General features: G+C 37.6%; 1 protein-coding gene across 3 annotated transcripts in view; it reads right to left on the bottom strand.

The window, feature by feature from the left end:
* The window catches only part of FAM172A (family with sequence similarity 172 member A), a 255,644-nt gene that overhangs the window by 94,183 nt on the left and 137,464 nt on the right, over positions 1-23,997 (bottom strand). For all 3 annotated transcript variants that reach the window (XM_039387535.1, XM_039387536.1, XM_027717126.2), the window contains one exon: positions 23,554-23,673. In XM_039387535.1, coding sequence (XP_039243469.1) covers positions 23,554-23,673 — 120 coding nt within the window. The remainder of the gene's footprint in view (positions 1-23,553; positions 23,674-23,997) is intronic.

Below are 23,997 nucleotides of genomic sequence, written 5' to 3'. Positions count from 1 at the left end.
AGATAAGGGAGGAACTCAGTCCCTCTTTCCCACAGCATTTCATGCCTGCTTTGTGTTATATATCTACCAAATTATAAGCTCCTTGAGAGAGAACCATTTTCCTTTTGTTTGGTTGTGAACACACAGTTGGAAGTTTAAGCACCTAGCATACAGAGAAGCATTCCTGTATGCTCTTTTGCCTAATTTTAAAATAAGTTAAATAGAATATACATAATAGCCTTTTAGTTAGATAAAAGGCAGCTGGAGCCACCCCTGGTGTTTATTTCCAAACCATTACACATCACTAGCAAGATACTCCCCATGACCCTCTGATCTCATAAGGTTCATAAACAACACTAAAAAACAAAGCAACTGCAAGCTTTATTTCTGCTCCTTTTCCTCCAGCTCTCTTCACTGATGAAACAAACCAGGACAAGCTTTCCATGTCTTTATTTCACTACCAGCACCACAATCACCATAGCTTATGCAGGGCAGAGCAGGGTCTGACAAGCAACCCACTTCCACAAGCAGTCTGGCTGTATCACACCATCAGTTGAAAATCATCACATAACTGGACCATGACACCAAATACATTTCACAGCTCTCATCTCTGGGATCTTCAGTATCCATGTCTGTCCTCTTATAAAGATGACACCCCAACTGCATATCCAGTATTTAAATAAATAAGTCCATTCATCAGACACAGCACTTTGAAGGCTTCTACGTGCTTTGGGAGGGGCTGTAGCAATGGAGTGCATCAGCTCTTAACACAGTTTAGAAACACAGAGAGTACCAAAACACAATACAGTTCAATCTATATGCATGTACTTACAGCCATATAAAAGTCCTTTTAAACTTCACAAGAAGCATCATTATACCAGGAAAAATGCCTCGCTGGGAAGTTATCTCAGTTTAACCAAATTCTTTGTAAACTAGTGATTGAACTCACAAAAACCCCTGAAATATAGACAAACTTTACTCTGCTGAACCCACCCTGGGTCTGCCTACTCCTAACGTAAGCTGGTGCCACCTCTGAGTAGAGGACCTGAGCTAAGCACTGGAACAAAACCAGCCTTCCCTGTGGAAAGGGAGCAAAGGTTCATGAAAGACTTGAAAGGAGGCTTTCTCGAGCTTAACAACAGCTGCGCTGCCAATGTTTTCAGATTATTTTTCCCCCCTATAACCTTTGTGTCAGCTTCTGAAATGAATGGCTTTGGCTTACAAACCTGTGCTCCTGGACCAAACAGCCCTGTGAAGCTAGCAGTCCCTTTCAACCTCACCTCTTGTGTTGCTAACTTTAGATCCTATTCCTTCCCCTCCCCTGCTAACAGGGCCAGAGATGTAGGTGCAAGTAAGCTTGAGCCAAACATTATGAACAGCCCACAAAACACTGTGGTGCTAGGACAAGGAGACACATTGTTCCTGCATGAGCTGGGACAGCTTGAGCTTTTTGGTGGGACACTGCAGCAGTTGCTCCATGTCCCACAGATTTCTGAAACATCTGGTACCAATGCATCACTAGGTGAGAATTTTGTGTTTTGGATCATAAATACATTGTCTGGGATTTTCTTTTTCTGCACTTGCTGCAGTTTCTAGAGGGAATCATATTGCATTGCAGGCCAGCTAGCTTGGCTGTTGAAGACCAAGTGTGAAAATAGTGGCAGTAAATCCCATCTGAGCCATTCTTGCAAAACATGGATATGAATATATCTTGCAGTACACAGGTTTTATCACAGCATACTCTTCCAGCTTAGGTTTCAAAGGTGAAGCTATAAGCATGTTAGGCAGATTACTGCCAGCACTGGAGGATGTGTTCTCGGGAGAGCAAAGACCTGTGCTGGCCCTGTGCTAAATGTTCCTCCCACTTACTGGTACCCACCAAGCTCTGCTCAGCGTATGCATGTGTTTTATTTTTCCAGACCGAGGTGTTACCAGCAAACTCCAAAGTTTACACGAGGTGGATGACAGAACTCATTTGATCCAATGAGGCTTGTATTGATGAAATATCATTTAGATTTGATGAAATACCCAGTTCTGTATAAATTTACTGCAAAAATCTACTGCATCCTATATGTGGTATGCCTGTTGTCTCAGAAGAAATACAGTTTTACTTCCACTGGTTTTAGGGAAAAAGTCATAGTTTTAAAATGGGTTATATGCATCTCTATGGACATAAACACATAAACACATTCTCTAAATTGTCACAGAGATTTCCACAGAAATGAGCATATAGCAGAGAGTCATCATTTCAGTTTCATATATTAATGAACAAGAAATTACATTCCTTTTACAGTAACTGTCCTCCAGCATACCCCTACCTTAAGGAACATAGTACTTCAAAATGCTGACAAGAGCAAAGTCTGCAAGCCCTTTCTTTAATTATCAGACAGTAAGCAACCATAAGAGAAAGCACTGGAAAATGTACACTTGCAAGGGCTTTTTTTTTTTGCAGGTACTGGGAGATTTTCTGTCTTCCCTTGTTTTTAATTTATAAAGCCATTCCAACATTTATCTGAGCAAACAGTAGTGGTCTAAGTTACATACAGCATGAGAGCCCACTGAAGTTGCAGTCTCAGCTTCCACAGCATTACTGCAGCACTAAAATTATCAATAAAAATATTTTCACATTCTATCTGACAAAATCAACTTTACTAAGAAGTATGATATTTCTTCTAAGATAAATTTAGTAATTGCTTTTTTACTTCTCAGGTTTTTTTCAATTACGATTTTATCTAATCTAACATCTAGCCTAATATGAAAACAGATTGGAGTGATACCATGTGGCTTAAATTAAGAGATATCAGTCCAATTGTTAAGTAAGCTGGTAAAAACTTTTTACAAAGCAATGCTAATGGGAAGTGACGGTGTCAGTGCTGGAAAGCAGAGTTTGCTGTTGTAGCCCAGAGCAGCTGTGACAGTGCAGATTCAGCTGCACTGCTCCACTAACTTATTAAAATTATCTTCTGGAAAATAAACCCAACAAACCCTTCAATGCATCAACAGGTCATTTATTTCTACTTAAAGGGTTTCAGTTGAGACTCCCAACGCAATGGCCAGGAGTGATTTTCACCAAGCATTGGATATAGATCATTCACAAATTGCACAAAGGCTACTGAAAAGCCATCAGATGGGAACAGCTTTTGGTCACTACTAAACAGGGGACAGATTTGAACCAGTGACCTAGAAGTGAAAGACTTTGTAATCTGATTACCAATCCCTTGAGCCATCCCATCCCTCCCCTTTTCCTTTTTACTGATAAGAGAAAAAGAGTCTTATTACCTAAGCAACTTTTGTAGCCTGTTAGCAATGCAAAAGCTTTCATTTAGTGCTTGAAAAGGAAAGTCTCATGGGCACGCTTATTAGCCCATCTCAAGCACAAGCTCTGTACTATTTTTCCCTATTAATTTCAAAATAAATGTATTGGTATAAAATTGTAGCACAATGCTTTTTTTGATAATGATTTATAGTAAAGTTCTTGCTGATTAAAATAGGTGCTGATGAGAGGTTTTCACATAGCTGTGGAGTCAACAGATCCCTCACCGGCAAACGAAGAGACAACATGCTCCTTTTGTCAGCAAATACTCCAAAGAATATAAACACATTACTGAAGTATGGTGCATATAAGAATCTAAACCAATTGTTTTTCCTGCATAAATCATACAATCACAAAGATTGTTTCCTCATTCAGAAGCAGGAAGGTTTGATATGTGCTATAATTTCATCATTAAATATTTTAATGCACAAACAGGATCTCCCAAGTATGCCAAGACCCATTTAAATCGCCTTTAGGAGACAATGTTTCTCCTTTTCCTCCCCATTTCTCTTCTCAAGACACTCAGGAAGAAATGTGGGAGACCTTTTCTGCCAGTTTCCTACCTTTTTTTTTCCCTAGTCATTGTGGCCTGCATGTTAACAATCTTCCTTTTGTTGGAAGTAATAAACAAGTAGCTACACTGTAGTGGTGCAGTGTTCCTGTTTTTCTTTGCTACTACATTCAGCCAATGTCTCAAAAATTAATGCAAGTGTATCAGGATCTGAAATTAACTTTTTATAGCCATAAGCAACTCCCTGCCAGGAGGGGCAAAATCCTATTACAGCAGTTCTGGCATCTCACTGCTTATAGACCATTAGTACGTACAAAATAGGATTTCAAATTACCAAATGGTGAATGCAAAAAGAGTTGTTCTGTATTGATTAAACATCTTTTTTATTTCTGTTTGTTTATGAACTGATAAAGCAAAACTAGGTGATGCTTGCTCTAAAATGACAGATCTATTACTAAACATTGGGTAGGCAGCCAGACTGTTCAAGACACTACATGATCATACAGAAATAATTATGAAACCTACATATTTATAATAAACACACTACACTGTCCTCTGGAGTTGTGCTATAACTTCCAGAAGGATTTTTGAGAAAGACATATACTCACCTCACTGTTTAAAAAGACATTGCTCAGGACTGGAATGGTTCAAAATCACTTTAACATTTGCAAGCAATTATTCTGGACTAAACCACCATACTTTCAATTCACTCAGCACAAAACACAACCTATTGTTATACTGGCTTGCCTTTTAATGGTGTCGAGTTCTGGCTAGAGCAGTATTTTAGAAGTTTATTAAAAAATTACTTTTCCTGTGTAGGACAATCATTATGTTTCAAATGTCTTAAATCTAGAACTCGTAGGTGCAGAAACCTTTATTTATACCAAACAGCCATCACCTCAACTAACAGGTCATTTACAGGGATCGGGCAATCCAGCTGTTAACTACACACATTTATGAATACTTGGTGTGAGAAAATTTAAACACTCACTGGAAGTCAGCAACACTTAACTAGAAAGAAATACTCAGGCTAAACATCCGGGAGACATAACAAAAAAAGATTCGATATAGGGCCTGATCCCAAATCATGGCTTAAGCAATGAACAGCTTAAAAACACAGGACTGAATTTCTTGAACTTGCGTACTGGAATTTCATAGAAAAGAAAATTTTCGAACCTGTTCAGCATGCAGCACTCCTTACAGTGCTCTGCCAACTGCAGAGGACACGGGCAAGCTAACAGCAGTCCTTGGTGTTTTCACAGAGCTTAGTTGATCAAAATAATTGATAATATGTCTAAAACTGGTATTAATTTTCTGATGCTTGTGAAATGATGGCTGGTTTTATTAGCCTGATTAACCTGATTATTCCACCTCTTTTGTAACTCCCATCCAAAATAAATGAACCCATAAATGGAAGAAACATTTGAACTTGGAGCAGCACTTCAGGTGATTTAGTATTCTGTAATTGAGAAACATTTTTCCAAGGGTAATGTAAATGATACATGTTTTACACATACAGAAGATGGACTCTTTAAATTTCCTATTCTTGTCCTCTGCTTATCTTTCTCTTGACCTTTGCTGAAATAAATCACCCTTACTCATCAAGACTCTCCCTGACACATTTCTAACGTTGTGCATCACACTTGCTGGCTCAAAGCACAGCAGGCAAGGGATCTAAACCCCATCGCTGGGCAAACTCAGCCTTCTGGCTTTGCCAAGAATAACATTTCAAGTTGGTGGGGGTTTTTTTGGTTCATGGGGGTTTTTTGGTTTTTTTTTGGTTTTTTTTGTTTGTTTTTTTTTTTTTGGTTGGTTGGTTGGTTTGTGGTTTGGTTTTTTTTTTTAATATAAAATTGTTACTGTTTAGGACAATTGATTCTGCATTTGTTTGTGAGTGGTGATGACTCCATCTATGATATTAATACAAGGCTAAAATCAAAACAACAACGAATTAAACAGTCTAGGCTTTCTAATAAGAAATCAAGTGTTAATTAAAGTAAGATTACGGAATTCAGCAGAGTTCTGCTCGCTGTCCCAGAAGGAAGCTGCAACCTACGGCAAGCAGTGCCCTCTAGCGTCACCGGCTGCTGAGACCCCCCCCCCCCGCAGCATCGCGGGGACTGCCCGCGGGAGAGGGAGCATCACACTCTTGTGCGCGCGTGGGCGCGGGATATGTCTCCGCGCGGGTTCGTGACCGCGCACAGGGGTGTTACGTGGAAGGCGACCCCGCATGCCGCACTCCTGCACGGCGGCGCTTCTGTGTCCACGAGTGTATTCACGTACTGTTCTCTGCCCATGTATATGCGCACGTACACGTGCACACGCACACATGCACTGAGCCTGACATGTCCGAGGCATCTTTAATATTGCAGGCAGCTCAAAAAAACCCCCCACATTTCAGTGTGAAGTAGCAGGCCATGCATGAAAGCGGGTGTCAGAAAGCCCGGCAAAATCACTCACTGTGAAGATGTCGAACAGGAACTGCTGAATACACAATACGGGCAGCACGGCCTGAAGGGCTCGATCGGAGTGGCCAGAACAGACAGAAGATTTTGAATCCATCATAAATTACATTAAACCTATAATGAGTGTTTTGCACCTTCCCCCCTTTTTTTGTTAATTGAAGGTTAACACTATTTGGACTTTATTACAGTCAAGTATCAACAATTTTCTAAGATAACTTCTGTATCGTCTAGCAAATTACCTCAAGCTTTACTCTTTGGATATAAAATTAGTCTCCCTACACTCTCAATAATTTCTCTCTGATGGGAAAAATTCTACAAAACTTCAGTAGGTGTTTTATTTGAACTGAAATTACAATGGAGTCAATGCTGGGATTGTTTAATTTTTCATTTTACAGCATAAACATTTGACAAAGACAGAAAGCTATCTGTTCATACTGTGAACGACGGTATACGTCATATGTTCATTAGCATTCTCATCTTCCACGAAGTATACAGAATAAAATAAGGAAACAAAGACAAAACATATAAAAGAAAATACAGGATGGCACCAGTTTTAGGTGCATGGAAAAAGTCCCGAACACTATAAAAAGACCTCAAAGAAATGTCAAATAAACCACTCTCCTAACAGAGTAAAAAAAAAATCAAAAATTTGAAGCCTGACAATTTCATTTGCATAAAAAGTGTGACTATTTATAAATATATGCAGATCACAAGATGTTTGTATTCTGTTTTTTCATCTAAAGCATTAATACACATTTATTCCCATCCTTGCATTTTAGAAAGAAATGTACATAATTAGGCTTTTACGAAAAAACTACAACACACATTATAAATTTATTCCTGTTTAAGTTGAAGGCAGCAAATACGTATTAATTCAAGAGATAAATGCTTGGAAACACAAGGTTCAGAATGACAGTACTTACATATTTAGATATCTTAAAATAACCATTAGGGTAAAATTGCCGATAAAACTTTAATAGTGTAAGATTCATTAAAATCTCTAAATGTAATATAAACATTTAGGCTTAATATCATAATGGAGCCAAATAAAAATGTATTTAGAAGATTTTGTCATTAGATTTTAGCAGTAATTTAGCATTCTCGAAAAGTTAGCAACATTCAACTGCATTTACAGCAGATGCTGCATCTATGGATATTTTATCAATAAATATTGTTTTAGGAGATGGTGCTACCACCTGGGGAGACCACCCCAAACCCCAGCATGGTTCAGCGCAGTAAAAAACAGTCCAGGAGGCGGAAGGCAAAGTACAATTAGATACTACAAATATTAAGAAAATTTTTATTATTTTCCCCTGTCAAACACAATGATGCTAACAGCTATTTTAAGGAAAAGACAAGGTTGCTTGCCGTAGCACCACTTGATCCCTCATGCCTAAGGATGTCAACCTACTGCAGAAAATATGACACAAGGTTACACTTTAGGCTGGCTGGCGAAAGTTAATTTTGCAGAGAAAAGCGGTTGTTATTTACCCAAAGCTCAGGCCATGAACTGCTTGCTTGAGTACAGGGAGCGCATGAACAAGGAGCAGCTCCACGCGGGCATCTGTGTGGCATGAGTGACACCAGCAAAAGAAAAGAGGAACCAGAAGACTGACGTCTCCTCAGCATTACTCATTATCTCTGCACTGCAAGGGGGGTTAAAATCAAAGTGGAGGCTTTTTTTGGGACCTGGGTTTGAAGCAGGTGGCTGGGGTGCACTGGCTTAGCAGCAAAGGGAGGAAAGGGATGGATGTAGGCTGTTGTGCAAGGGCATGCATCGAGCATTCGCTGCTGACAGGCTGGAAAGTTTCACTTGGGATACATCTGGGTGGAAGAGGAGTAATTGAAGGGGAGTGTGTCAATCTGAAAGAGGTCAGGGGGAAGCAGGGAAGGACTGAAACACACATCCTGCACTACCAGCATCAATATGTCTTTGATGACACAGAAAATTAGCCCACTAAAACTTACTACAAATTTTTTACTAGTACTACGTACGACGTGTAATTCTGTGTGGAGATGTATTAGAGGTATGCAGGGAGACACACAGAACAGCACACTGTGGCGTATGCATGTATGCTTTTGGCTTACTAAATGCAGGCAGATGCTTTTCCCTATAGGATGCATCTCCTGAACTACCTGATTTAGAAATATTTGTTTATACTGTGAAAAGTTACTTTAGTCTGTATGAAAGAGAAATAGAAGGCAGAAAGATTTTTTTTCATTCAAAATAAGGTATCTCAAGAAATGTGCGTTATATAACTAAATTTAATTTTGTGCAATTATAAACTATAGACTTGCTACCCTTTTCCATATATTCACGCAAATCTACCAAATGTAGTGAGACTGAAATTTCAAATTTCTTTTTTTCTGTAGCACTTGTTTCTCAATTAGAGCAAAAATTTTCACTTAGATTTTACTTAGCAGAATACTGCAAAATATAAAAGTATATTGTACATACAAAAGTAATGCAATCCAAAGCAATGCAAATAATAAACCATCACTATCTGCTATACAATTCAATAAATATCAGTTTTGCCCAGCCAAAAAAGGATTTAGCCTCTACTTAAATAGGACAGTTGCTTTGGGTTTTTTTTCCTGGAGAAAAAAGGCAGTGGGAAGCAACATGAGAGTCTGCAGAGCAGGATGATTCTAATTGTTTTGCCTTTATTGCACACCATTGTTAGGAACACTACTACTCATTACCCTTTCAGCAATAAAATAAAAACTGCAACCTCACTAAATCTGATGTTAAGCAGCCTCTCCTAAAAATACAAACATGACAGAAAATTAGCATTTCTGGAGACAGGGAGGCTCTATCAATTCCCTCCTCTGACTGCTGCACCAGATCACAAGTGTTGAGGAGTTCTTGATCAAGTCCTTGTAATTTAAACACCTCATTTTACGTAAAAAAAATATTAGCATAAACTTCTGTGGCTTTTAAAAAATGCACTTACAGTATCTCACAGATTATGGAAGACCATCAAAAGCTTTTGAGTGAAAACCAGATACCTTATACCCATCATATAGGTAGGAATGAAGCAACAGAAAACATTCTTAATTACTCCATGGTATCTGTCACATTAGCACTACCTGGACTTTGAAAAGATTTCTCTAGTAAAACAGCACAGAACCATCTCTTAACTTCAGTAACGTGCTTGTAAAATGAAAATGTCTCAGCGACATGGGAGAGAAATGACACTTCAGACATCCTCTGTAATTTTTCCAGTCTCTAAATACCACAGTTGTACAAACTAAAAAAACAAAAACAAACCAGACCCACAGACTTTAAAATTACCACAGACTCTGAAATTTCATTCTTTATTTACTTGGAAAATGTCAGCCCTGCATTAGAAAAATGTCACTTTTTGCCGTGGAAGTTAGATTTTTTCACAGGAAAACTTGAAATTGCAGTTTTACATTGTGCTGTTTTATTTTACTCAGACTTTACCAGTAAAAGTGCTTGCTTGTATTCCTGAAGCCCAGCAATCAAGCATTTATTAAAACCCATTCAAAACACTTATTTTAACACATTCAGTTCATTACTTGGGGCTGCAAATATCTACTGAGAAAAATCTCACTACACAACATACACGGAAGGTATTTGAAAGTCTGGAAGTTCTATGTACATCTTCATCATGTTTTTCTAAGGCATCCACTCTGTTTAACACTGCAATGCTATGCATACCACAAATACTTTTTTTCCCCAGAGATTTTTTCTACCTGAAGAAATTAGATTTCTTTTCTTCATTTTAATTGCATATAAACAATCGTGTCCTGATCTTTTTTTTTTTTTTTTTTTTTTTTCCAAAACTGAAACCATTCGCAGAAGATCTCTTTTGTTACCAGAAATTTTTTGGGTCTCGTTGCCCTGCATAGCTCATACATATAAACAAGTCTAGCGTTTTTCTTCAACTGAATAACACAGATAATGGGCTTCTATGAGATATTCAGGCTCTTCTTTTATTTCAGAATTAAAATGAAGTTCCACTTCCCACTTAAGAGATTAGCCCATATTTAGCCCATGCCCATCTTCTACATTCATTGACTAAAATATCAGCAAAAAGGCAGCTTAAAATAAATGGTAAGTGTTGCAGATGCACAGTCTGTGCACAATGCAGACACACAAAATACATAATGCTTGCATAGGATATAAGTTCATAAAACAAAATAGTTATTGGTATAAACACCCACCGATTTCATTTATATACTGAAACAAAATAGAACAGATTTCCAGTTACTATCGTACTTTTTTTTCCCCTGCAGATTTTTGAAATCTGTATTTGCATGTTCATCCTCTATGCTATGAAAAGCTCAGAATTCATCATCAGTGCAAAAACCAAAAAAGATCCTCTGTTCCAATAGGTCAACACATTCTTTTGTGATTTTAATAATGGCCTGTCCTATTACATTTGTTATTCATATAGAATAAGGATAGACAGTTTTTAGGTATTATACAGCTTTCTTCTGGAATATTAGCTTTGTGGCTTTGAGAGGCCATTTTCTAAAGATCCTAATAGTAAAATGACATCTTGGGAAATGTTACATTCTCACCACATTTGCATGATAATGAAGATCAAATTTCATATATGCCACCTGAATTATACTTATCTAAGTTTTGTTTTACCAAATGACCAAAGGAATATGTTCCCTAAGCCAGAGTATCACAATACAATGCAAAACATTACTGCTTCTGTGAAAGACGTGAAACTATAATCCAAGCGATTAAAAAAAAGCCTGCACAATTTATGCTGTTCAGTTAACATGATCTCAGCTGTATATCTCTGAATATTTATTTCCTTCAAAGAAAATTCTACAGCATCCACAAAAATATCCATAGGACATTTTCTAAAAGTAATAAAGGAACATCTCTGTGATGCTCAGTGCTCTGTAGGAGAGGAACTCTTCCATAACATTTATTTTTTACTGACACGCAGTACTATTACGTGCTTGGTAAAGTCCACATGTCAGCTTATTCACTATGTGTGAGCCATCCTTTGGGTATAACCACATTTCACCTCTACCTACAGGAAAGTATATGTGTAAAATCATTTTCTAACCACAGAAATAAGTTTGGTAGACAATAATAACAGGCACTTTGCCTATAATTAGGCACGTAGACAAACATGTGGCTCTCAGAAATTGCAGTGGTAGATTTCAGAGCTCCTGATTATAGGTTGTTATTACAGCAGACACTGAAAAGCTCCATCCCTACCAGAGTGAGTCAAGAACCCACCTGCTAAAGCTGGGTTTGGAAAGACAGCCCCCAACACACCATGTCAGTAACACCAAGGAGACTTTAGGAAAGTATCTGTCTTCTCTGATCAACATCGAGCTGATCAGTCACTGCTCTGATAAGCAATTTACCTGCATGATCCATTTTGGAGTGTGCTTCTAGAAAATTAAAATCCAACCGCAGTTTTATGCTGAAGGTGTCATAATTTTTTAACACTGAAGAAAATGTAGTACAAATCATGCAAGTTACAAACTGAGAATATTAATCTAAGCAAAGACACCAGCACACACAGTTTTAGGTTAATTCTCCACTTACAATTGTGAACTCTTTGAAGACAGAGTAGTTTTGATTTTTGCTGGAGGCTATAGGCATTATTTTAAAGAAAGAAAAACACAGCATGGAATAATTAGTGTAAATAATAGCCATTTTATTTAATGTAGTTTTTCAGTACACTGCGGCCTATGCTGCACTATAACTGCAGAAACGCATCCAAATTAAGTAAAAACCAACAATAACAACATAAACAAACAAACCAAACCAAAACAAAACAAAAAAAACCAACCAAAAAAAAAACCAAACCACAAAAAAACACAAGTTATCCTGGAACAGAAAAAAAAAATAAAAATGGAAAGGCCTATACTCAAAGGAACATCTGAATAAAATTGAGACATCTGCAGTAGAGTTTTCCCTTCTCCCTAGAATGTTTGAGATGAACTCGGCATAACAGTGCCTTCCAAGAAAAGACAGGGTGATCAATGCAGGAGCACATCAGGCTCCCTTGGACAGGCCAATCAATGCAAGAAAGAACCTTGCCCAGGGCCTTATGCAAATAGAAGCACGTCCTGCAACCCAGGGAGGGAACATGCGCAATAGATCAATGGCATCTGAAAAACCTTACAGCTATATCAGCCTCAGACAGTAAATATATAATGATGAATCCCTCACGTTCAGCCCTGAACTCTTTAAACTAGATTATTTTCAACAGCTGGTTTAAAAAAAAAAAATGTGCTGGGGCTGTAGACTGCAATGGTGGTGAAGTGAAATAAGATTACTGAGGGTTAAATTAACAATGCCTATTTTTTTTTTTTTAAGGCTGCGATAATATAATCACTGTACTTTAACACCTCGTGAAAGGCTGGCAGTTATGTACCCGCCATGGTAGGGACTGAGAGAGGGGTGGCTGAGGTTTTATGTTGTTATTTTGTTTTGAATTTTTTTCAAGATATAATACTCCTGTCAGATGTCTAGAGCCAGTCTAGGACAAAATATAATCCAGATACTGACAAGCAAATAAAATGCCTCAGCCTTATTTAAGGGAAGATCCTCATGCCCTTTCTATACTGATATTACAGGACACTGAGACTCACTATTGCAATTAATTGGCCTTGAAAATGGAAAAGAGAAAAATAACTAATTAAATTATTTATTTTTCATATGTTTATGAGAAAATTTTACTCCTGCACTTTGATACATTGCATTAAAATCTCAGTTCAGTTCTGCAGTGTTAAAAGCAGAATTTTCTCAATTATGTGTAAAACCTACTCATGTATTTTTATTTCATATCACATTCAATCAAAGCCCTTAAATAGGATTATTTTAACATTTAAACATTGGTAGTTATGCTATTATTAATATTAAAATACTTCACTAATATACCGAAAGAGCTATCCAACACATCTTCACTAGATTAAAAAAAGGAAAGTTCTAGGGTAAAATGCAAATTCCAGTTGCTTCTTATAGTACCACAGTTTGAGAGCTCCCTTTGCCACAGTATATTTGGATTCCTTTTACTCCACCTGGATTTGCAATGCCTAATACATTATTAACTTGTATTCCTCTGATTGATCCGCTAAACTGGGTTTTAAAGACTTGTAAAATCTCTACTGTTCCACACAAAAGCCATACATATACTTTTCAGCATAAAACATTTAAAAAACAGTAACACAATACACTTGTGTAGTCTTATCGGCATAAGATCATGTCACAGAAATGGGAAAAAGTATGAAATAAAAGTAAGACAACTTCCTTTTTTAATTTTTTTTTCCATTAAAACAAACCAAATACCAGAATTTAAAACAACTGAATATTTCAGATTAAATAATCTAAATTCACCAGAAAACTTGTCAGTGCATAATATGTTTGATATTCCCACATCTTTCATTGTATAAGCAAATATAAAACTCCTACTGTTCTTCTTTATAATGTTCCTATATACATTCAAAAAGAACTGCAAACCTTCAGATGGTGTTGATATGTTGTAAAATCTTTAATATTATACTGTTCTCCAAATCAAGTTAAGGGGGTAACAACCTACAAAGCTAAATAAAATGCCAGGTTTTTTCATACTATACCTGCTGGGAAAAAAACCAAACCACAACCAACATACTTAGTTGTTTTACTCTCCAGCCAGTTCAACGCATAGCCAGATGCAATGATCACATCCACATAAAATGGTGTTCTAGAAATTTAATTTTTCTGTCCTGATGCAACACAGCAAAAAGAGGCACTTGCTGGTAAGAACCGGAAACAGTTGGATTAAATAAAATAAAAAGCAAGATGCGCATTCATGGAAGATTTTATGATTAAGAAGGCAAAGTCTGAAGATCGTCAGGCTGGATGGGACAAAAAGGCAGTAAGTTTGTCCAGGACAACAGGAGACGTGACTTTTTATTGATGCAGGAGGACAGCACATGTGCCAGCATCTCAGGAATTCACCTCAGAACGCCAAAAAAGAGATGGACTGAAATAGTTTACATCAGAGAAATTGTGATAAGGCAAACATGTGCACTGTCAGGTATTTAAGAGGTTCAGGACAGAAGATATGTCTCCTGCTACCGTTGATGAATTTCCCCAGAGCCTGGAACAGCTCTGATGAATATGAGATGGTTCAGACAGCAAACACCTCAACGGAACTGTAACTTCTGCAAAGTTTCTACAACCAGTGAGGAAATAAATAGCAAGCCAAGAAATTCAGGAAAACCAGTCATCCTGGTCCTGAAATTAATTGTCAGGATTAACAATGTGCTCTACGCATTTTAAGGAGATGGTTGCACAGAGACATTGACCATCAGCTCTGAGAGGCTCAAGGGCTGAAGTTTATTTGCAAACAGCTGAAAGGATGACTGATGTATACTTTGAACATGGTTCTGTGCTTTGGCTTTTTTTCCTTTCATAGCAGGAATTTGAAGTGAAAAATAAACTGACTGATAAGTTATACTGTCTAGCAGAATTTCAAACCACTGAAACTATGCAGGAAAGGATAATAATACAAAGAAATCTACTGAATCGGAAGTTTCTTGTCAGATATAGGGACAGATACCAAATATGGTTTGATTTAATATCTTCATTAATGATCTGGAATTAATTAAATTTTCAAGTGACAATAAAGTGGGAGAAACTGCCAAGAGAAGTAAGGCATGAAAGAAATATAAAACAAGCTTTCAAAACTCACAGAGCAATAGCACAAAAGGGATCGTTATGACAATTCCATTTGTTATCCTGTGCAACAAGAGCCACAACACAGCTAGATTTAATTTGGAACACTGTGAGATAACATTGTTTGGGGGGGTGTTGGGAGGAAATAATCTACATTCACATCTACTACATTCAGTACCACTAGGGAAAGAAAAATTGAGAGCAGTAAAATACTTCAAGGATACATGAACATTAGCAGGTACCAAATTCAAAGACACTTTAGAAAATAAAAATTTAGTACCATTTTGGTTGCATTGACCAAAATCCTACCCAGAAGAACCCTGAAGTTCACCTTGAGCAAATTACGTTAATTGCACTTAAAATAGAAAGTTCAATTCTCAGCATACTACCAAAGAAATACTGACAAACAGAACTATGGACAAATAGACATACAAAATAAAAATAAAAAAAAAATTAATAGAAGATACAGTTATATAAGTTGAGCAACAAGAGAACAAGTACATGGAAATATGAGAATAACTGCTACAGATCAGAAACCTTTTCAAGCAGAAACCTATATGTTCACTGTGTAGTGTATGGATTTTAAAACAGTGCAAAGAAATTATAAAAATATAAAACTAATTAAATGATGCAACTCTAGAAAAGTCTCTGCAAAGACATGCAGAAATACCTTTCACCTCCAAGTCCCATAGGATACAAACACATATTTCCAAGTAATCCTAACTTTTACCCAGTGTTTATTTTATAATCAACATTCCAACTTTGGTGTCAAGCTAGAAAAATAATATGAATGGTACAATGAGATGAAAAGTGATGATGGGTGGTACCTGCAATTACTACTCAGTATAACATTCCAGTCCATGAAACATTGCCCTTCTCTCTTTGGAAAGAAGTGAGGAAGGGGCATATGTATAGCTAGTCAGAGACCATGGACTGAACTGAATGAAGCAAGAGATATCACATTAGCAAATTATTAAGATGAAGCAAAATGTAATGAGGCTGAGCATGTTATTTAGAGCAAAGTAACGAGGAGGGATGAATATGCAAAAAAGAAGTTTTGCATATTCTGGAAGTGGCCAGTGCTCAGGCTTTCACTGTTGCCATCCTCTCCTCTCACCTAGCAGCATGGCTAAGAAGGCTGTGGATGACTGAGGAAGGGGATGCCTACGTGGCATTTAAACTAAATCACTAAAAAATGAAAAAGGACATGCAGTTATGATGCTATGAACTGTGGGGTAATCGTTCAATATTTCTCTGTCTCTTTCTGTTAGAGCATCCTTCCAGACTGCAAGTGCTTTAGGAAAAGTCACGACTATGTGATTGCTACTGCAACACAAATGGATAATAACAATAAACATTAGCAGGTGAAATAATGATGTCAGTGTACACTTGTCAGCTTATTTATTTAGGCCAAGAGTGGCCTAGAATGTTTATCTGCTCTGTGTTAGAATGCGCAATATATGCATAAAAATATATATATGTGTATACACACAAGAAGCTGTTCCCTAGAGCAGGTAGTGACACATACTAAGATATTTCAGTATTTTTTGCTTAATCATTTAATTTCCTTACTGCTGCAAATCTTCACCACAAGATCTGCAATACCTGTTGCTTTCTACCTCAAGCTGAAACTTGGGCATTTCAAAAAGCATTAGCAAAAATGATTCCACTGTTTCCCAAAACAAGTAAGGAGGAAGGACAAAGTTATTTGCAAACACTGCTGTTTAAAAGTTTGACCTGGTTTTGGTTCAAGTTTGGTGCTTCCAGTGGCATGAGCCTGGAGTCAGGGAGGCACCAACTCCAGAAAAATTAATCCAAAATGGGTCCAACTGTTCATGGCTGAAAACATGCACTTGTGTGTGCTGGCGTTCAGAGGAACATGGACTCCTGGGTCACACCAAGGACTGACACTCTCTGCCAATTACTCACATAACTCTTGCCATGTGTGGGTCACACTGGGTAGCAGCTTTGCCTATTCCCAAACAGGACTTCCTAATCCAATGGTGAGAAACTTAATTCCACACTACATTTATTCATGACCAGTTTTAATCCATTTGTTCCCGTGCCAACATTGTTCTTTGGTTTATATAGCTCTCCCTCCCTGCTGTTTATTCTTCTGATGTATTTGCTGAGTGCTACCAATCCCTCTAAGCTTTCCTTTACCAGGCTGAACAAGCCATGCTTTTAAAACTGTTTCTGCAACAAATACTGAATAGATGCTGAACCTTCTCTTTCTAGATATAGCTACCAAAGTTAATGTAAGAGCAACGGCAGATTACACAGCTCTTATTAAGACTGACAAGCCTAGAGGGTGTGTGTACTATCTCTATGGCTATATTGATTCTGGTGCTTATGATAGGTAGGACATCTCCATGTGGCACCATGTCATGGCAGATCTGTGGATTCTTCATTGTTTCTAGTAAAACACATTTTCCATTGCTCTGAGGTACCAACACCTCTTCCTCATATCTCTCCCAGACTAAATTAATCTTCTCAAATGTCTCAAATTACCTCGGATTAATTGCACCAGCATGCTGGTCACCATTAGTATTTCCCTTCCTGGGACAGAAAAAGTGAACAAATCACAGTATCACATTTGACTCTTTTGTTGAGTTACATGTTAGTTTTGTCATTTACTTATAGTCATTGGTGATGAAGCTGCTTTTCCGAGGGATTCTCCATCCCTGCTGTTCCCTGTTGATGACATCACTCTTCATGCACAAATACAGATGACTAGCCAGTCAATGCCTGTGTCCTGAATTTGTATTATTTCCTTTAATTTCTATTACTGAAGAAATTCTACTTCTAAATACCAGCAGTGACTTCACTGCTTCATGCCAGAAGCCAATATCATGAGCAAACACTTAACTTTGTGTGCCTATGGTAGTAACAGGAATATTAAAAGAAATCTTCATCAAGGTTAGAGACCCTAGTCCTGCCCAGCCCTTTTTATACAACCCACTGTTGTGTCTCCATTAACTCTCTTGTCCACTCTCATATCTTGTTTGACCTTTTTCAGATGAATGAGGATTTTTCCAAGAAGCATAACAAAGAATAGTGGAAATAAATAACCAAAGGGAATTAAGATTCTGTTTTTACTTTCAGACTTGTTTTTCTGAGTGTGCACATCTAAGCCAGACCTGACTCAAAGAGATGCTAATGTAAACGTACAACACAGAAAAAGATGAGACCTAAAACAGGTAACTCTACCTGAGATGACTTGTCCAAAGACCAGACATATAACCCAAATCCCCATAAACCTACAAGAAGCATTCCATATTGCTCTCCCTATTGATGTTCAACATTTAAAGAGTGTTTTGTTTTTTTTTTTTTTTTTAGTTAAGTGCTCACAAAGCCTTGGACATTGAGGTGTTTTGCTTCTCAGCTCTCTACTTCCACCTCGCTCTCATGCATCCTACAGCCATCACAGATCTTGTATTATCTCTGCCACACATCAGTAGAGGTATTTTGATTTAACGTGTCAGCCAGGGGAATTAAGAGTTGCATATCCACAGTACCAACTCATCAATTCTCAAGGCAAACTAAATTTAAAAAATAAGTAGATATATTTGTATTAGTATATATAAAAAGTTAAACAACAATAAAAAGTTATATAATAAAAAGTTATACAACAAATCATTCAGTCTGAGACTTCAGGAAATTTAAATTAATGAAAAACTAATGACAGGTTCACAGCTCAGTCATTAAGGTTCCTAAATTGCATTTTGCCTGTGCCAGAATACTGATGCAGCCTCAGAGACTCACAGGTAGCTCAGCAGGTACCCGTCTATCATCATTATTATGGCACCTATCAGCTCCAGTCAGGGTCAGGTCCTCGCCGTACTCGGCACAATACAGCAAAATGAAGTAGCAGCATATTGCAGACAGTATCTCAAAATGATGGACCTAAAATCATCTCAAATGGACAAAATTGTCAGATTTTGATGGAATTAGGACTCTACAGTAGACAAAGTTATTTGAACAGTGTATTTTAAGGGCTCTCATTTTAACAAAGCTGCCTAAAAATACACACACACACATTTTTATCTACACCTTTGTGCAAATTATCAATATATATATTCAATATTTAAGCCAACAAAGACCATAATGAATAGTTTCTCATCCGCTAAAGACAATGAACCTACTTTCCTTCTCCTAATTATTACATTTCCCTGGGTACTTTGTATTTTTACAGCAGTATGAGTGTTGTAACCTGGAGATACCACTACTGATTCTCAAAATTTTGTCACAGTTCCCATGTTATTTGGTTTTTCTCCTGTGTGGGTCTTTCATGCAAGCGATGACAAGGAAAAGCATTCTTCTTAAAGCAAAATAATTGTAAAACCACAAAATTTGGCAGAAAAATTCAAAGGAGGCATTGTACCAGAAACTTCTTATTTTCTGTAAACTAAATATAAAATTGAATCCATCAACTTGAAATTCTCACTTTCTGTTAAATTTCCTGAAATTATTATAAGCTTGGAGTTGGGAAAGTTTCTCAATTTACCATCAACTAATGCAAACTGCTTCTGAAAATAAATCCCTGACTACATTGTGCAAGGGATAACAGAAGTAAGAAGCTGTGATGTGGTTCATGAATCATGGTTTGAACACAGTGACCCAACAATTACTTTTAGTAGTGTGTATTCAAAAAGTAATTTATGTGTAGATATTATTAGATGCACATTTAATTTCAAACCACAATTACATAATGTTTTAATTACTAAATATTGATACATTTTAACATATAGTTTATGATTTAGTACTTCTAATTCAAGCTATAAACATTACAACAACAATACAACTAATTACATTTATTGGTGGAACTTTAATTCCTATATATATTAATCACTTTCAATTGTTCCCCTAGTAATCTATGACACAGCTAGGTACAGAAGAGGAGACTGAGGGGAGACCTCATTGCAGTCTACAACTTCCTCATGAGGGGAAGAAGAGGGTCAAACACTGATCTCTTCTCTGTGGTGACCAGTGACAGAACCTAAGGGAATGGCCTGAAGTGTCAGGGGAGGTTTAGGCTGGATATTAGAAGAAGGTTCCTCACCCCGAGGGTGGTTGGGCACTGGAACAGGCTCTCCAGAGAAGTAGTCACAGCACAAAGCCTGCCAGAGTTCAAGAAGTGTTTGGATGATATCTCAGGCACATGGTGTGACTCCTGGGGATGGTCCTTTCCGGGGCTAAGGTTTGGACTCAATGATCCTTGTGGGTTCCTTCTAACTCAGCATATTCTGTGAGTATTTCTGTGAGAAAGTGTGTGCCTACGTTGCAGTAACTGGGTAACAGTTTCTGTGCATTCGAGCATGATATTACAGACTCATCCTGTTTTTCTTAACATCTTGCTATCACAGACACAAGAAAATGTAGATCAAAAAGTTGCAAAGACCAATAAAATTTTTAGATGCTTTGGCATGTATTTGAAAATTGCTGACAAGTTTTACTGGTTTGTTTAATGAAGGACTTACAAATCATAGCCTGATGTTTATGGTGAGATGAAAGGTAGAATGAAGACAGCTTTGGCCACCAAAGTTTTGCAAACAAAAACGGTACTCCTCTTTCACCAGTTTCACATGTGATGGTCCTATTTGGTCTCTTTTCACTTTGAACTTCCCAATAAAGTGCATGCACATCCCAGTCGAGCGACAAGGCAGAGCAGAGCTGCTTTTCCTGCAGTACCTCCTTTAGGAGCTGCAAACAAAGAAGCACCTGGACAGGTACTGCCCCTGCGAGGCTGAACACTTCTCTGCATTGTTCTTAGAGTGGCAGCTCCTCCCACATGATGATACAAAGGCCCATGAACAAGTCTTTGCTTAATATCAGGTTTAGCTGAGTTTCTCTGCTTAATGCAAGAACATCCCATTTTCACCAAGAGCCTTGCACCTTGATGAACGGGCAAGCTGGGGATGTCTGTAGCTGAGATTACTGCAAGCCATCAGGACAGACCTCACAGCGCTTAACAGGCAAAGTGAATTAAAAAGATATTAATTGAAAACGCAAATGTTTCTGGACTTTTTATGCTTGTTTTCTTTTTCCCTGCAGGCAAAATAAAATGCAGAGGGCTCAGGGAGAAACCTTCACTCCAAATTAAAGTCATATGCTTCACACTGCTCTCCTGTAAGAGGCACAGATGCAGAAGGAGCAGCTGTGCAACAGGTCTCCATAACAACTGTAACCTACAATTTCATGAATCAGTTGACCCAAAATCCTTGCAAAGGAAGTGTAGAAGTGGTACAGTTGCTGTGTGGTGTAGCTGCTCTATCAACCTCATCATCACCCCCACAAGAAGCAAGGAAAAAAGAAAAGTGATCAAAATTTGTCATAAGACAGTAATTGCCCATCAGCTGCTCCATTTCTTTTTTTGAGCTCTTTGCAATTACTAAGTGCCATATGGATATAAAGTTTAAGAGAAAGGACATGATAACAAAATAAAATCTTACAAATTAATATCGTGATAAAATAGTTCAGGGTTTATTTCAATGACCTCTCCTTCAGTGTATGAATTATTTAATCAAACTGCTTTCAGTGGAATTCAGATATCAAACCACCTCTATGAAAACCAGGTGTTAATATCCTTTGACTCTTTAGAAAAACATTGGACTACATTAAAAATACATTTCAGGTCTAGTTTTGCATGTCAGATATGTGATGTGTCAATGGTTATATATTATATTCTTCCTCTCAGGCATGCATCTCCTGCAGAGACAGCAGACTATAGAAGCTGACCCTCACTGAGACCATCTTGTCTCTCAGACAAAGGCCTTTTTTAACTTCTTACTCACTGGTTGCTTCCCATGATGGATGAAAACTTTAGCTCAGCTTGTGATAATTTCACAGGCCCTGAGCACCCTGACCCTGGAAGCCCCAAGGTTAGAAGTCTAGTCTTGTTCTGAAACATCAACGTTCTTCATATTAAAGTAGAACAAAAGTGAAGAAATATCCACCAGTGTGACCAGAGAAACAGGGAAAATGGGAATGACACCTTCATCATCTGTTACCCATGTCACCTCAACCCACTGACTGAAATGTAATGGAAAAGCTCTCCAAGACTCCGTCAAGTCAGCACTTTGTTTAGGAAACAGTGAGAAAGGTCTCTAGTTGATTTTTATTCCTATCCTCTGCTAAACATATGTATCTCTGGGCATTTGGTGATCCAAACAACGTGGTTTTACAACACCTAGAGATATTCTGCCAGTGCTTCACTTTGGACCCGCAAGTTACACGAGAATAATCTGGGCTGAAACACAAGGCAGCTGAAAATAACAACTCAGGAAAGTCAAGCCAGTAGAGCTGTTCCATAAGTTCATTGCATCAGAGGAGCAAAAGGCAAATGCAACACAACCCCTTTTTTGCCCAAAGATGTGGTTATATGGGGAATTATTCACCTCCAGGGTCTCTTAAAAATTTAGTTTTGAGACTTCGAGATTTCATGGAAGATGATCAATTCTCAAATGATCTTTAGATCAGGAAAATGAACAGTTCTCAAATCTCAAATCTGTACATGTCATACGTATTTTATAAATACTCCTCCAGAAGCACAGGGAAAATGAAAATGGCACTAATTTCTACAAACGAAAAGGGTTAATAAAAATCCTAAGTTCTTAAAGTTATAAAAGTGGTCATGTACTAGACAGTTCTTGCTACAAGAATTAAAGATTAAAACCAAAACAATCATGCATGCTCTTACTTAACTAAGGCATTCATCTTATGTTCAGGCAGGAACCACTTCAATCAACTTTCAGTTATATTAAACTAACGCGTTGTAGGCAAAAAATGTACATATGTATCTGCTGATTCCCGTGTCTACAAAATCAATTGTAATGTGCTGCAATTTACCTTTCCACATATACAGAACCCTTGTTTTTTATTTTTTAGTTTTCTTCAATAAAACACATCCTGATTACACCAGCGTCTCAAATTAAGTGAGCAGGCACTGAAAGAATGGTATACAAGACCAACAGGCAGCTTTGTACACCAGATAGGGTCAACAAATCTGCCTTTAGAGAAAATGGTGGAAGACCAACAAACTGGATATTCAGCAAGTCCCGTACCAAGTACAGAGCACCTTTACACTGAGCAGAGTTTACTGAGCCTTACATTACTTCAGGGTTTATACACAGCCTAATAAATGGCAAAACATAAGTCTTCCCAGCAACTTCTGCAAACCTTCGTGGAAAAACTGCAAAACTGAGTAAAACCCCTACATTTCCCCTCATGTTCAGTTTCAATCTATATACAGAAAGTTGCATTTGTTAATGTGATTTTGCTTAAAAACTGTGCTTATATGTCCTCAGTCTCTCTACTTCCAGTCTTTCTGTCCCACAGCAGAAACTGGTGGCTTTTGGTATACAGTGTGGACAAGGAGGATCCAATGCATTTGTTTTCCCCCAGTCTTTCAGGTTCATGCACACTTGGGACCTTATTATCTATCTCAAAGCCAGAAAAAATGCAGTGACCTTGCAGTTGCAAAGAAATCCTCACAGACCCGTACGTGACCACTAGTTCAGTTGTTCCTGTATGGCTACTTTCAAGAAGGTGATCACAAAGAATTTAGAAAATCTGTGACAGTCTTCAGGAAAGAAGGCAATGGAGAATTCACACTTACCAACTCTACAAAGGCAAGTCCACCATAACTGTGAGCAACAAAAAACACGTTCTCTGCAGCTGACTGGGAAATAAAATGGTCCCAAACATAAATTGCATGTTCTTCAGGAGATCCATTATCCTGCAGAAAGAAATTACATTTGTGGCAATTACCTTTAAAAAATGCTAATTCTGTCTAAAAGCAAAGTGTTCTTATATGTTAAAATGTTTTGTTAAAACAAACCTCAAATGAATATACTCTAGTGTCAAAAAAAGAACAGATTCTTTTGTCCAAATAAAGAAAATTTAGGATTGCAATTTAAAGGCAGTAAAACTGTTGGGGTTTGTGACTTACTTTAATATAGACAACAAAAATTATGCATCTGCAAAATTTTGTCTAAATACCATGACGACAATTCTGCTAAACAGAGGCATTCAAAGAAATTATGAGCCACTGCTTGGATTT

The sequence above is a fragment of the Pipra filicauda genome, unplaced genomic scaffold (genome assembly GCF_003945595.2).
Source record: "Pipra filicauda isolate LSUMZ 115617 unplaced genomic scaffold, ASM394559v2 scaffold573_size283568_pilon, whole genome shotgun sequence".
Classification (NCBI taxonomy): Eukaryota; Metazoa; Chordata; class Aves; order Passeriformes; family Pipridae; genus Pipra; species Pipra filicauda.
The sequence above is the reverse complement of the archived record's forward strand: the minus strand, read 5'-3'. Positions and strand labels throughout refer to the sequence as shown.